General features: G+C 45.9%; 2 protein-coding genes across 3 annotated transcripts in view; both read left to right on the forward strand.

Annotated features, from left to right (window-relative positions):
- Positions 1-14,254, forward strand: part of RHOA (ras homolog family member A) — a 56,999-nt gene extending 42,745 nt beyond the window's left edge. For both annotated transcript variants that reach the window (XM_045778872.2, XM_087867049.1), the window contains 4 exons: positions 5,396-5,552; positions 7,962-8,082; positions 12,001-12,131; positions 13,012-14,254. In XM_045778872.2, coding sequence (XP_045634828.1) covers positions 5,397-5,552; positions 7,962-8,082; positions 12,001-12,131; positions 13,012-13,185 — 582 coding nt within the window. In that variant the 5' untranslated portion in view covers position 5,396 and the 3' untranslated portion in view covers positions 13,186-14,254. The remainder of the gene's footprint in view (positions 1-5,395; positions 5,553-7,961; positions 8,083-12,000; positions 12,132-13,011) is intronic.
- A 1,027-nt stretch (positions 14,255-15,281) lies between these two features.
- On the forward strand, positions 15,282-16,372 carry GPX1 (glutathione peroxidase 1). The gene is made up of 2 exons (XM_045778795.2): positions 15,282-15,621; positions 15,808-16,372. Exons 1-2 carry the CDS (start codon positions 15,346-15,348, stop codon positions 16,165-16,167), a joined length of 636 nt encoding a protein of 211 aa, XP_045634751.1. The 5' UTR covers positions 15,282-15,345; the 3' UTR covers positions 16,168-16,372.
- Positions 16,373-24,732: the final 8,360 nt, after the last annotated feature.

A 24,732-nucleotide genomic window follows, 5' to 3' on the forward strand; every position in this document is an offset into this window, starting at 1 on the left:
GATATATTTTTTGCCCTTGCGTGATTTGCAGTCCATTTGGAAGAGAAAAACACAAGTGAAAAACTACAGGACCTTGAGACAGGTCCCATATCCTTAGGAATCCAAAGCAAAAAAGGAAAAGGGAGCTGAAGGGGTGGCCAGAGTACTGGGCTGTAGTTTAAAGGCTGGTCTCAATACAATACTGTTTTTGTTTTGTTTTTTATAAAGATTTTATTTATTTATTTGACAGAGAGGCAATGAGAGAGGGAACACAGCAGGGGGAGTGGGAAAGGGAGAAGCAGGCTCCCCGCTGAGCAGGGAGCTGGATGCGGGGCTTGATCCCACAACACTGGGATCATGACCTGAGCCAAAGGCAGATGCTTTACAACTGAGCCACCCAGGCGCCCCTATAATACTGTTTTGATTGCATGCTCCTATTGTTTATTTTTTTTAAAGTAGGCTCCAAGCCCAATGTGGGGCTTAAACTCACTACCCCGAGTTCAAGAGTCACATGCCTACTACTGACTGAGCCAGGCAGACTCCCCTGCATGCTCCTGCTGTTTGAAGAATATCGAGCACATTTCCTGTTTATGCTTATTATTGTACTTTTGTTATTAGTATTATCCTCGATCTAAACGCTTTTGTGCAAAAAATAAAAAATCTTTAAAAAATCACTAGATCACTTTTGGGTTTGGTTCACACTTCATAAAGTCTATGTATATATTTAGGCACATATTGCTGTATGTTAAGCATACTGAGAACTCACAAATTCATGATGGCAGTACTGTGAGCCCTTCCCATTATGGGATCTTCTGCTTACAAGTTTATGCAATTAAAATTTTAAAGCTAAATTCCTTAGGTTTTCTGGACTTAAAAATGTGTTTCTCGTGTTTCTTTCATGTATCCCCAGTGAATTATCATACCTGCTCCAGTTTGGGAAGCATTCCCTTTAGATAGTCTGGTTTTGTGAGCATGTATTATTGAGCATTGGTTTGACTACAGGTAACAAAGACCTGAAAAATATCCTCTTAAAGAAGATAGTTATTTATTTTTCACATGACGGAGTGTGGAAGTGTAGGCAGTCGGGCTGAGATGGTGGCTCCCAAGAGCATCTAGGATCCAGGTTCTTTCTGCCTTTTATTTCTACAACTCCGGAATGTGGCACCTATGTTCTTCATCCACACATCTACATCCTCACATTCCAGGATGGCTGTTCAGAAAGGAGCCTTGGCTCCGGGTTTAAGCACCAGGAAGGAGGAAGGGAATGAGGAAAGGCATGTGACTTCACTTTAAGGAAGGCTTCCTGGAAGTCCCACAGGCATTGCTGATTACATTTCATGAGCTAGAACTTCTAACATAGTTATACCTCTAATGTAAGGGAGGCTAAGAAATGTAGTCTTTTAACTTAGGCAACAGAGTACACAGCTAAAAGCTGGAGTGCTGTTCTAAGAGGGAATGGTGGAAATTGGGGTGATTGACTATTAGTTAGTCTCTGGCAAATGGAAGGATTCTGGAGGGTTTGTTTGGTGTTGTTTTTTTTTTTTGTTTTTTTTTTTGTTTTTTTTTTTGGTAACAGCTTTATTGAAATACACCCCACATACCTTACAGTCTACCCATTTGAGCGTACAATTCAGTGTCTCATATTCACACTATGTAGTATACTCATAGAGCTGTTGCTGTGCATCCATCTCATGACAATTTCGTCATCATTCCCTTTGTAATCATTTTCTTTCCTCCTTCCTCCAACTCCCTTAGGCAACCACCAACTTACTTTCTGCCTCTGTATTTTCCTATTCTGAACATTTTATATATACACACATATACATATACATATACATATACACACACACGGATTGTTTTTTTTTTTTTTTTTTTAAATTTTAATGTGGAGCTTGAACTCATGACCCTGAGATGAGTCCCGTGCTCTACTGACTGAGCCAGCGAGGTTAACCCTGGAAATTTTATTCAAATGGAGACACTTAATATGTGGTTCTTTGTGGCTATCTTCTTTCACGTATGTAATGTTTTCAAGTTTCATTCATACTGTAGTATGTATCAGCACTTTTCCCTCTCTTTATTGCTGAACATGATTCTGTTGAATGGATATATACACCACATTTTATCTGTTCATTAGTTGTTGGATGTTTGGTTTGTTTCCACTTTTTGGAGGAAAAAAAGATTTTTGGGGGCGCCTGAGTGGCTCAGTTGGTTAAGCGTCTGCCTTCAGGTCAGGTCATGATCCTGGGGTCCTGGGATCGAGCCCCACGTTGGGCTCCCTGCTCCATGGGGGGCCTGCTTCTCTCTCTCCCTCTGCCTGCCGTTTCCCCTGCTTGTTCTCTCTCTGTCAAATAAATAAAATCTGTTTAAAAAAAAAAGATTTTATTTATTTAGAGAGTACACAAGGAGGGAGAGGGAGAGAATCTTCAAGCTGACTCCTTGCTGAGTGCTGAGCCCAAGGTGGGGCTCAATCTCGCAACCCCAGCCAAAACCAAGAGTGGACAGTTAATAATGACAGAGCCATCCAGGTTCCCTGACTGTGATGAATATTTTTTTTTAAAGATTTTATTTATTTATTCGACAGAGATAGAGACAGCCAGCGAGAGAGGGAACACAAGCAGGGGGAGTGGGAGAGGAAGAAGCAGGCTCATAGCGGAGGAGCCTGATGTGGGGCTCGATCCCACAACGCCAGGATCACGCCCTGAGCCGAAGGCAGACGCTTAACCGCTGTGCCACCCAGGCACCCCTGTGATGAATATTTTAATGCTGCTATGAACATTTGTGTATAAGTATTTGTGTGGACATAGGTTTTCATTTTTTTCAGATGTATGTCTAGGAATGGAATTGCTGGGTCATATCTATTAGGATCCTTTGCGCCTCTCTTTTTTTTTAGATTTTAATCTTTTACAGAATGCATGAGTACGGGGGGGAGGAACAGTGGGGGAGGAGAAAGAAGGGGGAAAGAATCTCAAGCAGATTATGCACTGAGTGCAGAGCCTGATGTGGGGCTAGATCTCACTACCCTGAGATCAGGACCTAAGCTGAAACCAAGAGTCAGATGCTTAACCAGCTGAGCCACTGAGGCACCCCCCAAATCAACATCTTTATTGCAATCTCATGAGAGACCCTGAGTCAGATCAACTGCCTAAGCTGCTTTTTTGTTGTTGAGTTCTAAGGGTTCTTTATGTATTCTGCATACAAATCCCTTATTAGACATGATATTTGCTAACATTTGTTCCTATTCGGTGGGTTGTCTTCTTATTTTCTTTTTTCTTTTCTTTTTTTTTTTTTTCTTTTTAAACGTAGGCTCCACACCCAACCTGGGGCTTGACCTCAGGACTCTGAGATCAAAACTCATATGCTGAGCCAGCCAGGTGCCCCAGGTCTTCTCATTTCCTTGATGGTATCTCTTGAAGCACAAAAAGTTTTAAAAATTTTGACGAAAAGTCCAATTACCTATTTTTTCTTTGGTTGCTAGTGATAAGTATATACATATATATATATATATATATATATATATATATTTTTTTTTTTTTTTAACTTATTTATCAGAGCAGGCAAGCATACATGGAGGGGTGGGCCAGAGGGAGAGGGGGAGAGAGTCTCAAGCAGACTCTGTGCTGAGCATGGAGCCTGACACAGAGCTTGATTTCAGGACCCCAGGACCCTGAGACCACGACCTGAGCTGAAACCAGGAGTTGGACACCCAACCAACTGTGCCACCTACACCCCCCCAATATATTCTTAAATATATTATTCACAGTGGCCAAGAGGTAGAAGCTGCCCAGTATTTATCAGTGGATCAATGGATAAACAACGTAGTGTATACACATTCAACGGAATGTTATTCAACTTTAAAAAGGAAGGAAATTCTGACACGTGCTACAACATGTATGAACCTTGAAGACGTTATGCAGTGTGAAATAAGCCAATCCCAAAAGGGCGAATGCTGCTTGATTCCACGTCCATCCACATGAAGTAGCTAGTAGTAAAATTCAGAGACAGAAGGTAGAATGGTGGTTGTCAGGAGTGAGTGGGGAGGAAAGGGGAATAGGGAGTTAAATATTTTATGGTTTTAGCTCTTACCTTTGGGCCTATAATCTTTTTTTTTTTTTTAAGAGATTTTATTTATTTGAGATAGAGCGAGCAGGAGTAGGGCAGAGGGAGAGGGAGAAGCAGGCTTTCCACTGAGCAGGGAGCCGGTGCACGGCTTGATCTCAGGACCCTGGGATCATGACCTGAGCCAAAGGCATATGCTTAACTGACTGAGACACCCAGGCACCCCTGGGCCTATAATCCGTCTTGAGTTAATTTTTGTGTATGCTGTGAGGTGTAGCTTTCTAACTTCATTCTTTTGTGTGGCTCTATTAAGTTGTCTGAGTACCATTATTGAAAAGATGGTTTTTCCTTCATCAGATTGTCTCGGCATCCTTACTTGACCCTAAATGTGGAGGCTTATTTCTGGACTCTCAATTCAAGAAGCCAGCTAGTATTTTGTTAGGGATTGTCTTGAATCTGTAGAATAATTTGGAGGATGTTGCCATTTTACAGTATTCCAATCCAAAAAGATGAATGTGTTTTCATTCATTTTGATCTTTCTCTGAACAACGTTTTGGAGTTTTCAAAGTATATTTTGTACTTTTGTTAAATTTATCCCTGTTCTTTTTGAAGCTATTGTAAATGAAATTGTCTTCTTAATTTCATTTTCACTTTGTTCATTGCTAGGTTATAGAAATACAATTGGTTTTTGTATGTTCATCTTGTATCCTGAAACCTTACTGAATTTGTTCTAGTAATTTTTAGTGGATTCCTTAGGATTTTCCATATATAAAGTCTTGTCATCTGCAAATTAAGATAGTTTTATTTCTTCCTTTTCAATCTGGTTGTCTTATTTTGTTTTCTTGCTTAATTACTCTGGCTAGAATCTCCATTATCATTTGGATAGAAGTGGCAAGAGTGGCCATTCTTGTCTTGTTCCTAATCTTGAGGAATAGTTTTCGGTCTTTTTACCATTAACTATAGTCGTTAGTTTGGGGTGCCTGGACACGGTCAGTTAAGGGTCCGATTCTTGGTTTCAGCTCAGGTTGTGATCTCATGGTCCTGGGATAGAGCCCCAAGTCAGGCTCTGCATTCAGCACCGAGTTTACTTAAGATTCTCCCCCCACCCCCCGTCACTCCACTCACCCACTCTCTCTCTCTCTCTCAAATAAATAAATGAAATCTTAAAAAGAAAAAAAGCGTAAAAGGTATAATCATTAGTTGTGGAGTTTTGGTGTCAAGGGGAAAGTTGTATTAGCATTTTGTATTTGGGTGTGGTAATAGAGGCTTGTGCCCCATGGTCAGAAAAGTGTGTGTCATAGCCTGAAGCTATTAATAGCTGCTTGTGCGTTCTAGATAACAGCTTTGTCTCATGTTTCAGCATGGCTGCCATCCGGAAGAAACTGGTGATTGTTGGTGATGGAGCCTGTGGCAAGACTTGTTTGCTCATCGTCTTTAGCAAGGACCAGTTCCCAGAGGTGTATGTACCCACAGTGTTTGAGAACTATGTGGCAGATATTGAAGTTGATGGGAAGCAGGTGAGTACACTTTTCATAACAACTGGTTTCATTTTGCATCTTAGGCAAAGATGTTCATAGAGCCTGTAGAGAATTAGGCCTTTTTGTGTCTTTAGTACACAATAAAATAGTAAACACGTTTGAATCATAGCCCAGCTTGGTTCATTTGTGACTGCTATCATCTAGACTTTACTCACATCCCTATGTATTTTACATAGGGAAGCCTCTTTACAGCTTTATGTTTGAAATTTAGTTTGTTGCCAGATGGATAATGCTAAAATGAATCTCTTCGTATGGATGGACCCCCCCCCCCATTCTCATGATATTTCATTCAGTGAAGTATGAGGTTACTAGGTCAAAAAGGTCATTTTATGGGTCTCAAAGGGGTATACTAATCTACACCACCAGCAGTGTGACATTTAAATAACATCCTCATAGTTAATTTTTTGTAATGGTTTTTTACTTTAACATAAATAGGCCGCCACCATTGCTTCAATTACCTGTCACTGGCAACAAGGACAGTGTCTCTTCGTGTCTGTCCTGAAAGTCCACTGGCAAGACTAGAGCAAAACTCTCCTGGAATTAGAGTTTATATATTTTTAAAATTTTTTGTTCCCTTTTTTGGCAAAATAATGTCTTACCCAGCTCCTGTACAACTTTTGAAGAGGCATGAAATTCTTACTGCAGATGGGTCAGCTGAAAAGAAAACTAGAACAAGGGGCTCTTCAATATAGTCAGTCCTTTTGGGCATTCAGTCACATGTCTCATGCTGGTAGCACCTAATATATTGGCCCCCATAATTCCATGTCCTTTCTCCCTTCTCATTTGCCTGCTTTACCTATTAATCTCTTTCTGTCCCAGTGCTACCTAGCTTCAGTTTGTGGCACCGTGTATGGAAAACACATAAGCCAACTATTCAGAATTCTGGGGTCCCCGAAATAAAAGTGCTTGATAGCAACTCAGTAGCCTCCAAGTTGAGAGAGGGTGCTGCCTAGGAATGTTCATTTAAGAGTATACAGAAATAGCCTAGGAAACCATCCAAGATTCTAGGTGATTGTGGTCCCAGGAACAGACCTACCAAAGATGGAAAAGCCCATTCTGACAAGAGACAGGGGCAACACCCTGAAGCATTTCTCAGGAGATAGTCAGGGCTGGATGTGTCTAACTGAGCACACATGAGGCCTGGAGGGGCCAAGGTAGTGTGATCTGGCAGAGAGTGAATGAGCTGTACCATTCTGAGGTCCATTCTGTTGTGAGGCTTGGGTATCAGTGTATTAGAAATACACATACCAAACCTGTGGTGTATGTGCATGACAGAAGTGCAGTGGGCCTAGTGGAGGATGTGAGCGATGCATCCTAGGGCAGAGGTGGAGGGTGGAAGAGATAATTAGCCATCAACTTTAAGGAAAGAATGATATTTAGAAACTTTGAAATATGGGTTGTGAAGTCTCTGGGGAAAAAAGGATATTCCAAGTACTAGAAAAAGAGCTTCTGGCCCCAAAGTGTCCCTGAGCAGAAGCATTAAAATCCCATTCTGGTTGTGAGAAATCACAAGGCTGGCTGCGGTGCTGGACAACATGGAAGGAGACCTATGTCCAGAGCCCAGGCATCAGTTTGCCCTCCTACTACAGGAAGGTGAGCAGGTTCCCAGGGGTGAAAGGGCTACCCTGCTCTCTTAGTGATGCTTTCATTCAGACATTTTTTGAGTGGAAAAGGGAGATCCAGAGACCTTTCTTGTCCACTCAGACCTTGCCTAACATCCAGCATGGTGTCTTTTCTTACCCACCAACTCAAATATAATCTTTTTAAGAATTTATTTATTTGAGAGAGAGTGATCATGAGTGTGGGGAGGAACAGAGGGAGATAGAGAGGGAGAAGTAGACTCCCCACTGAGTAGGGAGCCCAATATGGAGCTGGATCCCAGGACCCTGAGATCACAACCTGAGCGGAAGGCAGACGCTTAACCGACTTAGCCACCCAGACGCCCCTCAAATACAGTCTTGTCTCCCTGTTTGCACATTGGGGCATAATGATGAGACAAAGTAATCAAACAGTTGAATTAGATTGTATTGGGAAAAGTTACTCAGGTCTGGTGTTTCCCTATCTTGTTTTGTACACCTGATAGAATGTTGTTTACAGTTTGATATTTCTTGTTCATCTGTTTTTCTACGTAGAATCTTGTTTATAATTAAATACTGTGCTTCTTACAAACTACAAAGTTATTTTTGACTTGATATTTTAAATTATGTACTTTATATAGTTCTAGTATTTTGGGAAATTTCAACCTAAAACAATTTAAACACCCCCTACCTCAGGCTTGTTTTACTATTTTGGGCAGTTTGCCATTTGAATGTACTCTGGTGAGTACCACTTCTTCTGAGAGTGGGAAGGATTAACCTTGCATTCTTGTGTTTATTTTTCCTATCACAGGTAGAGTTGGCTTTGTGGGATACAGCTGGGCAGGAAGATTATGATCGCTTGAGGCCTCTCTCCTATCCGGACACTGATGTTATACTGATGTGTTTCTCCATTGACAGCCCTGATAGTTTAGGTGAGTAACTCCGCAGCCTGATGTTTGTCACTGTCTGTGAGCCTGGTGACCCTTGGCTTCTCAGGTCCTTTCTGTGCATCCAGTGGTTGAAAAGCAAACATCACCTTCACAGAAGGAATCATCAGTGACCAGAGTCCTAGAGCTTTGGAACTATAAAACCTGGGCCCTGGGTCACTTTTCAGCCTAGGTCTCCTGTGTGTCTACCTTGTAAAGTAGGTGGGTTCCAAATACAAAGCCATCTTTTCAACTGAGGTTTGGGGAATGCCTTTTTTGGGTGCTCACACCTTTTTTCAGTACTCACATTGAGCCTGTTGCTTCCTGATATCTAGACTGGTGATTTGCTACTTCTTGGTAGTGTGTTTGTTTGTTTAAAGGTTTATTTATTTATCTGAAAGAGAGAGTGAGTGCGCGGGGAGGGTCATAGAGATGGAGAGAAGCAGACTCCCCTAAGATCAATAGTTGGATGCTTAGTCACTGAGCCACCCAGCACCCCTCCTGGTAGTATTTTTAAAGCTCCATCTTAGCCCTTTTCTTCTTTTTTTTTTTTTTTTTTTAAAGATTTTATTTATTTATTTGACAGAGATAGAGACAGCCAGTGAGAGAGGGAACACAAGCAGGGGGAGTGGAAGAGGAAGAAGCAGGCTTCTAGTGGAGGAGCCCGATGTGGGGCTCGATCCCACAACGCTGGGATCACGCCCTGAGCCGAAGGCAGACGCTTAACCGCTGTGCCACCCAGGCGCCCCTATCTTAGCCCTTTTCTACAGTATCTTAGCTAATAGAGAGAGACTTGAACTAAACCATTTCACTAGCTCAGTTGGTCACATATCTCAGAAGCCACCTTTTTTCAGAAAAAGACTGAATAATACTGACCTCACACTCTGCAAAGCAAGGCTCCAAGGCCTGAAACAAAACTAACTTTCAGTTTATACCTAAGAGGATAAAATGTCTCTCTTGGTGATGTAGCGCTCTGTCTTTACAAGGTAGCAGTTGGGCCAAGAACATTGTCATCATTAACACAAACCTTGGAGGGCCTGCTGGTGATGTGGGCTTGCGCTAGCAGGTTAGGGTTATGTGAACTTTTTTTGCCGATCGTGGTTGTACTCATTTTAATGACAATACTTGGGCCTTCTAAGATTTTGAACCACTTGATCAAGGTTATGCTTCCCAAGGCATCAAGCTGAGACTGAGCCCTCTGTGCACTGTCTCCCAAGACTGAGACAGACAGAGCAAGTACTCTCTGCCATTGGTTCATTTTGATCATTTTAAGCAGTTGTTTTAGTTTTAGTTTCTCAGGTGAACCTGGCTTCCTTTGGGGGGCTGTTGGAAGGCCCTAGAGGATGGGGCAGAGGAAAAACAGAGCCATGCAACACCCTCCCTTCACACACACATCGTGGACTTTGAGTCCCATGGGAATGAGGAGGAATGTGCGCCCTGTATCTCCTCATCCAAGGTATAATCCTTTAGGGACAAAAACACTTTCAGGGCAAAAAGTTACTTTTCTACATGTCTCCTGGTCTCAGAGGAGGTCTGTAGCCTTCGATCCCAGCACCCTGGGTTCATGACCTGAGCTGAAGGCAGATGCTTAATTGACTGAGCCACCCAGGCACCACTTATTTTTATAAGTATTTTTTAAAAGTAGACTCCAGACAAGATTTTATTTGCTGACCCCTGATCTAGATGATAAGGATTCCTTCTTTCTAGCTTTCTGGAATTCCCAAAGGCCCTCATACAACCCCACTGTAAATTCATGCAAAGTGATATTCCTCAATGTGATCAGATTATTTTGGGGGTGGGAGATACTATATGTGATTGCTGTCACTGATTTAAAAAATAAAGTTTTAGGGCCGCCTGGCTGGTTCAGTCAGTAAAGCATGAGACTCTTGCTCAGGGCTGTAAGTTCAAGCCTCATGTTGGGCATGGAGCCTACTTTTTTAAAAAAAGGGGGGAAGAAGAGAAAAAAATAAAGTTTTAAAGTTATTCGTGGAAAAAGAAGGCAAGACAGGGGCAATTCATTTTAATTTGTGTGTCCTGAATTCCAGGGGGTAGGAGGACTATTGGAGTAATAATTTCATATATTCAGCAAATAATTACTGAAGACCTATTTATGGAAGAAACTTCTAGATTAAGGGAGACAGAAGAGCAAAAACAACAGTAAATCTAAACAGTAAATCTGATAGAAGAAATTTTACAAATAACATTCTTAGAGGTGGGTATGGAATGAACTGTGGTAGTATTCTGTTTTAGAGGATGACCATAGAATAGTCAGCAACCATACTGAAAAGGTGACTTCTGGAAAGACCTAAAGGATCTGAGGAAAGCCAGTACAGATACCTAACAAAAGAACCTTCCAGGTAGGGGGAACAGGAGATGCAAAGTCACCACGGTAGGAAGAGGAAGGAAGGAATCCAGTGTAGCAGAAGGGGTGGGAGTGAGGGTTGCAAAGCCATGTGGTTAATGGTGTAGACTTTTCCTTTCATCGTGAGTGAGATGGGAGCTCTTGAAAGATTTGAGCAAGGGAGTGATGTCTCACCTTTTAAAGTGACCACTGTCACAGCTGAACTGAAAAGTGACCACAGGTGCAGAGGTGAGAGCAACGTTCGGGCTGAGGCTGTTTGGCTTGGTTGGTAGATGGATTGGTCCTTTTCTCTTTGTTACTCTATATTCTGAGGACTGGAACACTGTACTTCTTTGGGAACCTCTTTGTTTCAGAATAAAACTTTTGAGTTTTAAGTTGTGACATTGATGATACAAATTGACTCTGTTGTTGCTGTAGCAAAGGAAGAAGGACACGGTCAAGTGTCCATCTTCTGTGGTGAAGAATAGAGCATTAAATTGTAAGTTTCCTGACCTCACTCATACAGCTTCTTTATCTGATGTGGTCTTTCAGCCAGAAGACAGAACATCATCTTTCCATATTCTAAATAACTCTTGCCTTTTGATAATTTGTGTTGAAGTCAGAGAATGAACCGTTTACCTATTTTATTTTATTTTGTTTTGTTTTATTTTTTTATTTATTAATTAGAGTATGCATAAACAAGCGGAGTGGCAGGGAGAGAGAGAAGCAGGCACCTCTCTGAACAGAGAGCCCAGCATGGAAGTCCATCCCAGGATCCTGAGATCATGACCCAAGTTGAAGGCAGACGCTTAACCTACTGAGCCACCCAAGACGTCCCTGAATAGTTTACTTCCAAAATATAGCCTCAAATTACAAGCAGACCATTTAAATGATTGTCATTATTAAGTACTTTGTATGCATTGACTTAGAATAACCCTCTGTAAGGCAGGTAATACTATTATCCCAATTTTATGAAATCATGTCTGACACTGGGATGCCCAAGGCCGTGGTTGTGGGAGGTTGAACCTGGGCTACTTACACACCATGGTGTACATCCAACCTTTGTAAATTAGTACAGCATTGGCAAGAAACTGGTTATCACTCATTTTTAGAAGTCATTCTTGAGCCATTTGAAATACCAATAACCTACAAGATGGGGGTCATGCTGAAGGTCCATAAGCAAAGTATAGAGAGAACATGGGGACCGTGGGCCAGCTGCAGCCCTAGAATGGAGACCCTTTCTGTAAGATGTGGTCAGAATTACCAGCCAGCAGTGACAGAAATGGTCCATGGATAGCTTCCCTCCTTGAGTCAGGTTGCATCGCTGTGGACCCTTTGCTCCTCCAGAGACTTTAACTGGGCCCTACTTCCACAGGAGCTGAGCTCCTTAATGGGGACTGAGGAAAAGCTGGTGATTCTGTGCTCAATGGAAGAGGGGTTGTCTTTTTCTGTGGTTTTGAAACTAGTGAGATTCCATTAAATACCGAGCATACTTTTTAAGTAGTTTCCTTGCAATTTAAGTAGGGCTCTTGGACATTCTTCAAGATAGAATTGTATGTATCTCCAAATTTTCTTTCTTTCAGAAAACATCCCAGAAAAATGGACCCCGGAAGTCAAGCACTTCTGTCCCAACGTACCCATCATCCTGGTTGGGAACAAGAAGGACCTTCGGAATGATGAGCACACAAGGCGGGAGCTAGCCAAGATGAAGCAGGTATGGTCTGGTGCAGGGCTCTGTTTTCCTGTAGCATTCTTAAACCCAGGGCCCAAGGTTGGATGCAGGGGGCCCAGCAGAGAGTCCTAGAAACCTCTTTTTTGCATCTGTTCCTCATTCACTGGGGCCTGCTCAGAGGGTCCTTAAGACTCCCTACTCATATGAGATGGGAACCTCTCCTTTGAGGTGCTCTGCCTCCAAGGATTGCCTGCCTGAGAAGGGACCATCAACAGCAGTAGTCAGTACCCCAGATGCAGGAGCTTTTTATCAGGCTCTTGATTTCCCGGTTCAGTTATTACCTTGGTATATGTGAGAGCAAAGATTAAATTGGTGGCAACTAAAGGATCAGGAAATCCTGAGGACAAGGAGTCCAGAGAGCCCTGATTCTTTATAAAAGTGATGATGGAGGTTGCATCTTAGCTTCTGAGAAGCCGGGTGGCCCAATGGCAGGGCTTCCCCAGTGCAGGACAAGAGCCTTGAGGTCTTTCAGCCCAGGTTCCTCCACTGAGGTTTCTCTCTGAATGTCAAGGTCAGGATCTGTTTCCTTCCAGAGGCATTCAGTCCTCTGTCAAGCTAAGTACAGGAAGACCCAAGTGCTTACCCTGGATTGACAGCTTGAATCATTTTGCCCTTGATTCCCTCCTTAACCCTGCGGGGCTTCTCTGGCCTCTCCCTGCTTTCTCTCTACTTCCCAGAGAAGAGCTTGTTTGGTAGGGATTTTATATAGGGTAGGGAGGGTCACTGCATATGAGTTCATAAGACAGAACTCAAATCTGGGTTTGGCAGCTTTTAAAAGAAGTCTCTTAAGCTGAATTTGAGTACTTTGCACTTACTTCATATATGTGACACTTAACTGAAAGTGCTCTTTTCTCTTTGGTAGGAGCCAGTGAAACCGGAAGAAGGCAGAGATATGGCAAACAGGATTGGCGCTTTTGGGTACATGGAGTGTTCAGCAAAGACCAAAGATGGAGTGAGGGAGGTTTTTGAAATGGCTACGAGAGCTGCTCTGCAAGCCAGACGTGGGAAGAAAAAATCTGGGTGCCTTGTCTTGTGAAACCCTGCTGCAAGCACAGCCCTCATGCGGTTAATTTTGAAGTGCTGTTTATTAATCTTAGTGTATGATTACTGGCCTTTTTCATTTATCTATAATTTACCTAAGATTACAAATCAGAAGTCATCTTGCTACCAGTATTTAGAAGCCAACCATGATTATTAATGATGTCCAACCCACCTGACCACCGGGGTCCTTCTGACACTGCTCTAACAGCCCTCCTCTGCACTCCCACCTGACACACCAGGCGCTAATTCAAGGAATTTCTTAACTTCTTGCTTCTTTCTAGAAAGAGAAACAGTTGGTAACTTTTGTGAATTAGGCTGTAACTACTTTATAACTAACATGTCCTGCCTGTCATCTGTCAGCTGCAAGGTACTCTGGTGAGTCCCTACTTCAGAGCTTTACTCCTTAACAGATTTTATTGGCATAGCTCTGTGATGGGCATCCAGTTTTTTTAAAATGCCCATCCAGAAAGGCCCAAGTCCATGCAGCTGTGGCAGAGTGTTACAGTTCTGTGGTTTCATGTTAGTTACCTTATAGTTACTGTGTAATTAGTGCCACTTAATGTATGTTACCAAAAAATAAATATATCTACCCCAGACTAGATGTAGTATTTTTTGTATAATTGGATTTCCTAATACTGATATTTGTCATCCCTGCAGAAAGTGTATTGGTTTTTTAAAAAAGAAAGTGTATTTGAAAATAAAGTCAGATGGAAAATTCATTTTTAAAATTCCCGTTTTGTCAGTTTCTCTGATAAAAGATGGCCCATATCACCTCTTTTCGACCCCACATACCCCTCCCCAGAGCTGGGCTAAATAAATAGGAATTTGGTTTCATGCCTGAGGCACTTAGACACTTCAGAAGGTGGCATAACCTGTCTCACCTGGATTGCAGGGTCTGGCTCTAGTTCACAGTGCTCTTTTTCCTCACTGTATCCAGGTTCCCCCCCAGAGCAGCCGCCAGTTCTCTTGGGTGGCACTCACTTTCTTCTCTCCAGCTGACTAAACTTTTTTTCTGTACCAGTTAATTTTTCCAACTACTAATAGAATAAAGGCAGTTTTCTAAACTTCCTGTATCCTGGTGTTTGTGTTGCTCTCTCCAGGGCTGGGAGTGGGAGGATATATCCATCCAGCCTAGCTCTCGTTGGAAGGTTCCTTCAGAGTGCGAAATACCAGGTTGCCCCCCCCATTCTGACCCCCCCCCCGATTTGGCACTAACCTGGCTCCTCCTAAGAAGGTGGAAATGATTATTTTGTGTCACATTAAAGTTCACAGTGGCCTAGTGTGTGGAGTTCAGTGTACGGGGGAGACATGCGGGGTACTCCAAGCAGTCATTCCTCTGGGGGAATCTCAGGAGTGTGACATTTTTCTCTTCCTGTCCATTTTCAGTGGAACCTGAGCCTCAGGTGAAGTTGATTGGGTATGGAGGATGGCCTGAAATCGGCTGGGTCCACTCCAGAAGCTAGGGAGGGGGTGGGCCTCAGTGGCTCCTTGGGAAAACCAGAGCTAAGGACAGTGCCACACTGGAGATAGAAAAGGAGAGACCAGAGGCCTGGATGAGAGGATGCGCCTTGCAGCCCCAGAACGCAGGGAAAGGAGTTAGAGCTGCATTTTGGAGCCAGAGCCCTGGCTACCCATGGCAATGCCCACTTTCCTCCAGCTTAACCTTCCTAGAGCCACAGCGCCTCATCGCAGAGAGAACACTGCCAACTGCACCACCACAAGTCGCAACTCGCTCTGTGCACCTGGCGACAATAGGGCACTGACAGCAAGAGGAGTAGTATGGCTTAGCACCCGCTGCTGTTGCTGCCCAGTCTCCTTGGGCCCTGCCCGATCCCTTAACTAAACACCTTGGAGAAGGAATCGGAGCCCTCTTGGGCCCGAGTCTTGGGCGGGTAACGCGGGAACGCCACCAGCGCTGCGCTGCCTAGATGGAACCTGGCTTGCCTGCGGCTCCGCGCTGCATGGGCGGTGCCCGCATCCGGCCAGACCGCACCCTCCCACCCGGCTGGAGGGAGGGCGGAGGCCGGATGAGGCGGGGCGGGGCGGGGCGGGGCGGGGAGGGAGGAGGAGCTGCCGGGAATGTCCCTGCGCCACGTGACTCCACAGTCCTTGCTGTCCCCCGCGGAAGCTCCGCATTGTAGTCGGAAAGTCAGTCATGTGCGCCGCTCCGCTCGCCGCCGCCGCCGCCGCCGCCGCCGCTGTAGTGGCGGCGGCCCCGCGCTCGGTGTATGCCTTCTCTGCGCGCCCGCTGACCGGCGGGGAGCCCCTGAGCCTGGGTTCCCTGCGGGGCAAGGTGCTGCTCATCGAGAATGTGGCGTCGCTCTGAGGCACAACGGTCCGGGACTACACCCAGATGAACGAGCTGCAGCGGCGCCTCGGGCCCCGGGGCCTGGTTGTGCTCGGTTTCCCGTGCAACCAGTTTGGGCATCAGGTGCGCGCTGGGGGCAGAGCGGCGGGGGCGGAGGGGAGGGGGCGCCTGCCGGGCGGGGTTCAGGTCTGCCTAGGGGTTGTACAAGAAGGACAAGAGCCCGGTGACTCATCGAGAAACTTCTCGTTTGCGGTCCGATCGTTTCCCCTCTTGCGGCCCCGGGTTCCAAGCTCTTCTTCCCTCCCGCAGGAGAACGGTAAGAACGAAGAGATCCTGAATTCCCTCAAGTACGTCCGACCCGGCGGCGGGTTCGAGCCCAACTTTACGCTTTTTGAGAAGTGCGAGGTGAACGGCGCGCAGGCGCACCCTCTCTTCGCCTTCCTGCGGGAGGCTCTGCCTGTCCCCAGTGACGACGCCACTGCGCTCATGACCGACCCAAAGTTCATCATCTGGTCTCCCGTGTGCCGCAACGACGTCGCCTGGAACTTTGAGAAGTTCCTGGTGGGCCCGGATGGCGTGCCTGTGCGCAGGTACAGCCGCCGCTTTCCAACCATCGATATCGAGCCTGACATCGAAGCCCTGCTGTCCCAGGCGCCCAGCTGTGCCTAGGCAACCCTCCTATCCCTGCTGCTTGGCAGTCACAGCGCTGCCCTCTGGGGATTTCGTCCATGACGGTGTTTCCTCGAAATCTGCATGGAGGAACGCCTGATTTCCAGGAAAATCCTCTGAGCTGGGCGCTTCTTGTCCATCCCAGCACCGCCCCCTCCCCCCCTTACAAGCCTGCTCAGTAATAAAGTGTTGGGTGTTAGCAGAACTCTGTGTGTGTCCTGTGTCATTTGGGGACATCTTCCCTAATAACCTTATTGTCACAGGGCTGTGAGCTTAAGTCCCCACCCCTTGGCCTTTGTTTTAGCCAAGCCTGAACTTCCTTTGCTTTTGTCTGCAGTGTCTGGAATCCACTCTTTCCGGTGTTTAAAGCCTAACTCCTGTCCCAGTGTTTTTCCCTCTTCCAGGATATTTAGTAGGGCCATCCCAAGGCCCTGTTACAAGAGAAAGTCCGGATTCCAGAAAGAGGAAGACAAGTCAAGAGCCAAGTGCCAAATGCCGGCAGTAAGCCTCCTTTCTAAGTATGCTAGGCATGAAATGACATTCGCAAAAGAGAACACGAGTTCCCACACACATTCAGAGTCGGTGGCTTCTCCAAGTGTCAGGCCCACCTACTTTACACAGTTGTAAAACCATGCCATTTTACAAAAATTTTCCCATTACTTTGTTAGATCTTTGCATGTTGCTACCCAGACTTACTTATGTCTGCTCTGATGCCGCCCTTACCCGTTGTCGCCTCTCATGTATTCAGAGTGAGAAGAATATACAACTGGCCCTTCTGACCATGCCCTGCTTGGCACTTCGCAGTTGGAATTGCATGGTCAGGCTCAGGGTAGGGGCTTATCTTGGAAGCCAGCTGCTGCTTCTCGGGTGTGTTTGGGTCTAACCTCTCTCCCTCTCTTGGCTCTGCTGCCTATCTTTTGAGACAGACTTGGAGTCGTTCTTTCTTTCTTTCTTTTTCTTTCTTTCTTTCTTTCTTTCTTTCTTTCTTTCTTTCTTTCTTTCTTTCTTTCTTTCTTTCTTTCTTTAAGATTTTATTTTTTTATTTATTTGACCGAGAGAGAGACGGCCAGCAAGAGAGGGAACACAGGCAGGGGTAGTGGGAGAGGAAGAAGCAGGCTCCCAGCGGAGGAGCCTGATGTGGAGCTTGATCCCAGGACCCTGGGATCACACCCTGAGCTGAAGGCAGACGCTGAACGACTGAGCCACCCAGGCGCCCCTGGAGCCACTTTCTATCACAGTCCAGGGGATTCTGGACGGCTTGGATGCAGCTGCTGCTTGGGTAGACAAGGACGCACAAACACGTCAGCAGTGTCACCCAGTCCAGAATGTGGGCTCATCATTCGGTCCGTGTCATGTGTTCTGTTGGCTGCCAGGAACGCAGTCCTCGGGAAGGCAGACTATATCGTTACTAAGAGCATGTGGAGTTCGAGGTAGTACAGGGTACTTTGAGAATAAGAGAGCCCGGCCCAGTAGGGAGATCATGCTTCCCTCCTGGAGGAAATGGCAGTGAAGCTGAAGAGAAGTCAAGAAGCATTCAGCTGAGGAATGAACTGATGGAGGGTGGACAGGCAGGGAGTACAATGTGCAAGGGTCTGACGTGGGAAGGGGGCATCACTGACTGGGTTGGACAACACAAGGACAGGCAGGCTTGGGGAGAAGAGTATGTGTTCAGATGGAGACATCTTGCATGAGACGCCCAGATGGAGTATCTGGAGCAGGTAGTTAGAAGAGGCTCAGAAAAGGAGTATGGGGTGGAGACGAAGGTCTAGCCAAGGGGACGGTAAGTAGCCATTGGAGACTATGAGATCACTTGGGGAGAGTGGCAAGAAATAAACCGGGGTCTGGGGGCCTAGACCCGAGGCCTATGGATTCACAATCCTGGGTCAGGTAACAGGCACAGCGGGGAGCACAAGGATGGAGTCAAGGGGCCATGAGAAGGGATATTTCGTAACGGTTGCTGGGGCAAGTGCTTGTGGATTGAGTGTTCCTCAGCAAGCACAGTTTGCGGGGGGGGGGGGGGGGGGCAGCTGGAGCTGAAGCCAGATAACCAAGTGTCTGAGATGTGCCAGGTCCTGTTCAAGGAGCTAAACATAGAGCCTCCAAGAATCACCAGGGTACTTGTTAAAACTTGTGTTCCGTGGCCCTCACCCAGAGATACTGCTTTGGAAAGTCTGGGGACTTAGGATCCTACTCAGCTACCTCCCAGCTGAACCTGAGGACAGACCTTCTGCTCCAATTCTCCCGTTTCTTGTAAAGAGTCAGTGCTGCCGCGGCCACATTCTCTGGTTAGGCTCTAGATGGGAACCCAGGGCTTTCCGGACTAACTTCAACCTCTTCCCTCCCAAGCTGCCTGGTGACTCACTCTTACTCGCCCACTTTTTTTTTCCTCTCAGTTTATGCCTTGGGTTGCCAAAGAAGGGAACTTACGAGTTTCCAATGTGGGTGCCCCTGGCGGGCATATCCTCCTAAGACTTAAGCTGCCTGCCTCCCTTAACTGAAAGTCATTTCCAACCCTCTCATCTTCAGGAAGAACCAGAATAAAGCCAGTTACCACCACCTCCTCCTCCCCAAGAAACTGGACATCTTCCCCCAACACACACAAACACACACAAACACACACGCCTACACATACACATTCCTTATCATTCAACCATGAAACCGCTACTGGCTCCGACCTGCACCCGCCCCACCTCATCGTGAATCAGCAGTTCAAGTGAACAAGGAAAAGCGAAGGAATGCCGGGGAGCCCGCCAGAGGTCCCAGTGTTGAATTAAAGTGGCTGCAGGACCCTGCTTGATCTGGGAGCAGGCAACAGCATTTAGGCCACAGGCCTTCTAAGAAGGGAATGGGCCCTGCTGTTACTCAGGTTCACAAGCTTCGTTTTCGCAGTTCTTCCAGAAATACTGGGTTTTCTTTTTGTTTTTAAAGCATTAAATCTCAAAATTATGTAGAAGTACATCAAATCACCACAACGTACGCTTCAAATATTTTACAATTTTATTAGTCAATTAAACCGCAATAAAACTGAAAAAAAAATCTGACAAAATACAGACACTTCTTGCACAGTTAGCTCTTTATCAGATGACTTCCTCATTCTGACTCAACGTAGTTCCACAAACAACATTTGAAACTAGCTTTTTTTTTTTTTTTTTTTAATTAAAAATAGGGGCTCCTGGGTGGCTCAGCCAATTAAGCAGCTGACTTGGGCTCAGGTCATGATCTCAGGGTCCTGGGATTGAGCCCCACGTCTGGCTCCTCACTCAGCGGGCAGTCTGCTTCTCTCTTCTCTCTCTCTCTGTCTGCCCCTCCCCCTGCTCTCTCTCTCTCTAATAAATACATAAAATCTTTTTTAAAATTTTAAAAATAAATGAATAGGGGCGCCTGGGTGGCACAGCGGTTGAGCGTCTGCCTTCGGCTCAGGGCGTGATTCTGGCGTTACAGGATCGAGCCCCATATCAGCCTCCTCTGCTGGGAGCCTGCTTCTTCCTCTCCCACTCCCCCTGCTTGTGTTCCCTCTCTCCCTGGCTGTCTCTCTCTCTGTCAAATAAATAAATAAAATCTTTAAAAAAAAATAAAATAAAAAATAAAAATAAAAATAAATGAATGAATAAATAAAACAAGTTTATTTTCTCAGAAGTATTCCTGGCCCTATCAGTTCAATAAATCTCTTCATATCTTTTATTTATGTATTTATTTAGAGAGAGAGGGAGAGAGACCACATGGGGGGGGGGTTTGGGGGCAAGGAGCAGAGGGAGAGGTAGAGAGAATCCCAAGCAGGCTCGATACCCATTACAGAGCCTGACACAGGGTTTGATCCCGTGACCCGGAGATCATGACCTGAGGGGAAAGCAGTTGGGTGCTCAACTGACTGAGCCACCTGAGTGCCCCAGTTCTATCAATCTCTTGAGTTTAAATTTTTGGATAATACTGAGTAAAAAACACTGCCTAAAGATTTCCCTAAGAGAACCCAGCATGGATCTATAAAGAATGGGCAGTGATCCTTGCCAAAGAATCCTGAAGTTGGCAGGTTTTTGTTATATTAACAATCAACAAATAGGCTGGGAGAGCATGCTGTCACACACAGAGATGTGACACGGCTGGGATGGCACGAAAATAAAACCCAGCTTCAGCTGGTCACACAAGTCACCAGACACATGCTTTGCATCAGGCACTGCTGGATTGGGAGCTGGGAGCCCAAATAAGAGAAGTTCTTGCCTAAGGAGTAAGGGCCCATGAGTCTGGACCCTAACCCTGGGAGTAACAGAGAAGCAAACTCTGAGCCCTGACAGCCTTCAGCTTTGATCTCCCCAAGAACTCAACTCCTGATTTGTCATGTGAGAAAGCAAAACAAAAATCACGAACTAGGTAGGCAGCTTGCTGATGGGTATTCTGTTAGTTGCATCCAGAGGAAGTGAGACTGACCTGACATGACAATGTTGTGCTAGGCAGAGGCCCAGGGGCCTTTCCATCATTTATCTCTCAGACAGAACACCCCCTCCCCCCCAGTGTCCCTCTCCCCAGGCCTAGTATAGTTGCAGCCAGAAAGGCCAGAGTAAGAGACCACAAAACAGACCCACTTCATCCAAATGCCCAGAGTTCAAGCAGTATCCAGGGCATTGTGTAGCCTGCCTTGGGTGGTATCTTACAGACCTACAGGCCACCAGGCTCCACAGGGAGACAAGTGGAGGAGATCTGAGTCTCCATACAGAGGAGGCACCTGTTACCCTAGCCTCCTCTGTCCCCAGCACATAACTATGCCTGTGTATATGTGTGTATGAATCTAAAGACGCCCCGGTCCTCTGAGCATCTCTTGCGGACTCATCGAACATGCCCAAAGCCCAGGGGGAATGATAGCATGTCTTGGCTTCCTATGCCAGCTGCTTGGGTTTCCTTCCCAGCAAAGTGTCTGCAGCATCACCCTCCATGTTCCTGGACCACTTCGTCACACAACACACAGACTGTAATTACATGTGAAAACATCTTCCCCAGCCATACAGGCTGTGAATCTCTGGAGGGTAGGGACAGTGAGTTCCGGTACATAATGGATTATTAGTCAAATGAAAAAATGACTAGTATCTGGTACTCTTCCATTCATTCATCTGAGAAATGCCTATTGAGGATTTGCTCTGTACAAAGGGCAAACAACACAATAGTGAAATACTTGCGTATTCAGAAGACATCAATGGTAATAAAATTAGAGGAGGAAGAGAAGACACTGGCCACACCTGGGCCCAGGAAGCCACACCCTCTCTGCCAATCAGGGCTGGCCACCAATAGTGGCATAACCAGAATGGAATCTGTCCAATAGCAGGAGTCTTCAGTGTAGGAACGCTGATCCCACTTCCTCTCTGAGATTCCTTCAGGTCTTTGGCTGTCACCTTCCCCAATAATCTAATCCTTCTATAACAGAGGTTATAATGTCACTGCTAAGATGTTTAATTCTTCTGAAATGTACTAGAGCCTTTAACTTTTTCATAGTTTCCTGGGCAGGTTAAAGGAGCACAGACAAGAAGAAAACAATGTTCTCCCCTAAAGAGACCTGTAATCGAAAGCTGCCCAATATTTGTGAACACTGCCACACGTGCTCTGTCACTGCTGGCCTAGTGTGGACCATTGGGAGGGCCAACTCCACTTAGATGTAGAGCAAGCCACAGTGCCAGCCAAGGCAAGAACTTTATGATTTGGAACCAAATAAAGCTTAAAGTTCACACACCCAGACATTACAAACTCTCACTTAGGTCATCATGGTCCAAGATCAAGCAGTATGTGACCAATCAGTCAAACCTGTTTCCTCTAGCTCCCTTCCTGCTTTCCTTCCTGTTCTTGTGCCCCAAGCTGCCATGGCAATGAGGGGGTTGTTCAGTTCTACGTTTTGGTTATGAGGCCAAGTGAGTGCCCTACTAAGCCTACACCTGTCCCTAGGGTAAAAGGCCCAAGAGAAAACATGGCCCTGGTGCCAGGGTGTCCCCTGAGCTGAATCACTCATTTCCTCCCAGATCCACAGGTCACCCACAACAGCAGGAACACACAGGCAGAGGTTCATTTTGTTTCTAGTTCCCAATCTTAAAATTTTAATCAAACTCACTAAAAGCATTCTATTTTTTAAAAATTTTATTTATTTATTTGAGAGCAAGAGCAAGGAGGAGAGGCACAGGGAGAAGGAGAAGCAGACTCCCCCACTGAGCAGGGAGCCCGATGTGGGGCTTGATCTCAGGACCTCGGGATCATGACCTGAGCCAAAGGCAGCCACTTAACCAACTGAACCACCCAGGCACCTCAAATGTTCTATTTTTTAATTTGATTTTTTTATAGCTCTATTTATTTAAGTAATCTCTATACCCAACATAGGGCTTGAACTCACGACCCTGAGATCAAGAATCACATACTCTTCTGACTGAGCCAGCCAGGCACCCCATTAAAAATGTTTTAATACTTTGGAAATAACGATTTTCTGACTATGAAGTTTCACTTTATTCCTCGCATTGTAACTATTGGCACTTTGTGATCTTAGTATAAATTTTTTAGGAACTACCCATAATTAGAGCAAGATTTTTACAGCCACTTAATAACGCTGAAGAGATCGTGCCTTAAAAAGGTTTTCCAAAGTTTTCTTATTTATAATTAGGTTTTGTCCCCTTTTCTAGTGGTGCTGAGGACTTGTCCTACTTCCTTAAGACTCTGACCCAAGCCATAAATGGTATAGGAGAAATTGCTAAAAAAAAAAAGAAGAGAGTAGACACTCTCTAATGTAGGTTCTGAAGTCATGTCGATAACCCAGCTTTCTTTTTCCATAAATAATGGGGCTAAAGGTAGTGTTTCTCATTTCACAACATTTTTAACACTTTCAAATAACTTTCACAGGAAGGCACTCAGATTGTCAGGGTTGGCTTCCCAGATGTAGAATTATCACGCAGTGGTAACTTCTCTGCAGAGGATTAACAACTATAAGGGTATTCAGTTATTCAAGGCGGTTTTAATTCCAAATTTCCTTTTCCCCTCCCATTTACCCAACTGCCAAGAGGCCTGTGTTACCAGATGCTACTTGAGGGGTGTCCCAGACAGTGCAAATTCGATTCGTGTTAATTTCAATTAGCCAAAACCTGACATTAAAATAGTAAATCTGCTCAAACAACCTACCACACTGTCACCTAGCCAGTGCTCCCTCCTCCATCCCCAACACTGAACATGGCTCATCTGTTTCTACTCTGCTCCCTCACTGCCATCTCTCCAGTTAAAGGTTCTTAATAGATCCCTTCTGGGCTTCATCATTATGCGTATAAAGGACCCTCAGCCATTTTGTCTGTGCTCCAAAATCTTTTACAATATCTGTGAACCATTTAAAGCAGAGTATGCGGCCCCCCGGCCTCTGTTTTAGCTTTAGATCGAAGGTTCTTTCCAGTAGTCTGTACCCAGCTTAATTGGTCTAATCCTCAATCTCTGATTCTGACCTTCTTGTTTCAGAAACTGATCCCGTAGTCTCCCTTCCTGTAGAATGCACCACCATTTCTATGCTTCTTTAAAACTACACTAGAATGCTACCAAGTCAAAGTCTGACTCACAAGCTCAGGGGTCTATAGTCTTTGGTTCATAACCCTTTAATGGCACTTACCTACCACACACTGCTTCACCGTGGGGTTATTTGTGGAAGATCTCTTCTCCATTAGCTTGTTTGAAGTCAGGCACTGTGACTTATCTTTGAGGGCCAGAACTGCTAGACCAGCTGCTAGCCAGCTGCCCGGTCTCCTCCTTGCTCTGGGCTTACTTCCCACTCCATGAGGGCTGTGCTTTTTGTATGCAGGGTCGAGTGGAAGACATAGGGTTCAGGACACTGCATCTTGTTGCAGCAACAAATTAAGCAGCGGCTTGGGTACTTAATGTGGAGAACACACCTGGACCTCTCCTGCTTCCCCCGTTGCTATCGCCACTCAGCGGCTGCTTGTCTCCCCGACAAGGCAAGTAGCTAGCTCAGTGTGGGGGGCTTGGGGAATTCGGTCGTGGGCTATGATTCTGGCGTCTAAACTGAGAGGACTGTTAATGACTAGATCATACCGAGTCCCGGTCCCAAGGCGCTGGTATACCCGGCAGTCCCCCAAATCCCTGTAGGGCCTCCAGGGCAGGCACCCCGATCCCACGTTTGGGCGGCTAACGACTGGCCTAAGGTCTCCAGCTAAAAGCAAGAAAAGCTAGTTCCAGGGCTTCCCCTACCTGGCCCTGGGTTTATCTAAGGACAGGCTATCACCGCGGGCCCGGATGGGGTGCCCGAGTGGTCGAGGGGCCTGCGGTCAGGGGCCGAGAGATGGCGGGGCTAGACAGAGAAAGGGATGCGGAACAACCACCCCGCCGCTCCGCCCGCAAGGCGGGAGGAAGGGGCGGCTAGTTCGCTGGCGCCCACCGCCTCTTCCGGCCCTCTCCTGGCTCCGCCGCGCACCCGTGGGAGAGGGGCGGTGCGTGAGAGGCTGGGAGAAAGAGCGGAGGCCGGCTGGCGGGCGTTCGCGGCCGCGGCGCGAGGTGGGGCTTGGGCGCGCGCTCGCGTGCGTGCTTGCGTGCGTGCGTGGGCGCGGCCCA

The sequence above is a fragment of the Ursus americanus genome, chromosome 14 (assembly GCF_024610735.1).
Source record: "Ursus americanus isolate L20-20 chromosome 14, mUrsAme1.1.p, whole genome shotgun sequence".
Classification (NCBI taxonomy): Eukaryota; Metazoa; Chordata; class Mammalia; order Carnivora; family Ursidae; genus Ursus; species Ursus americanus.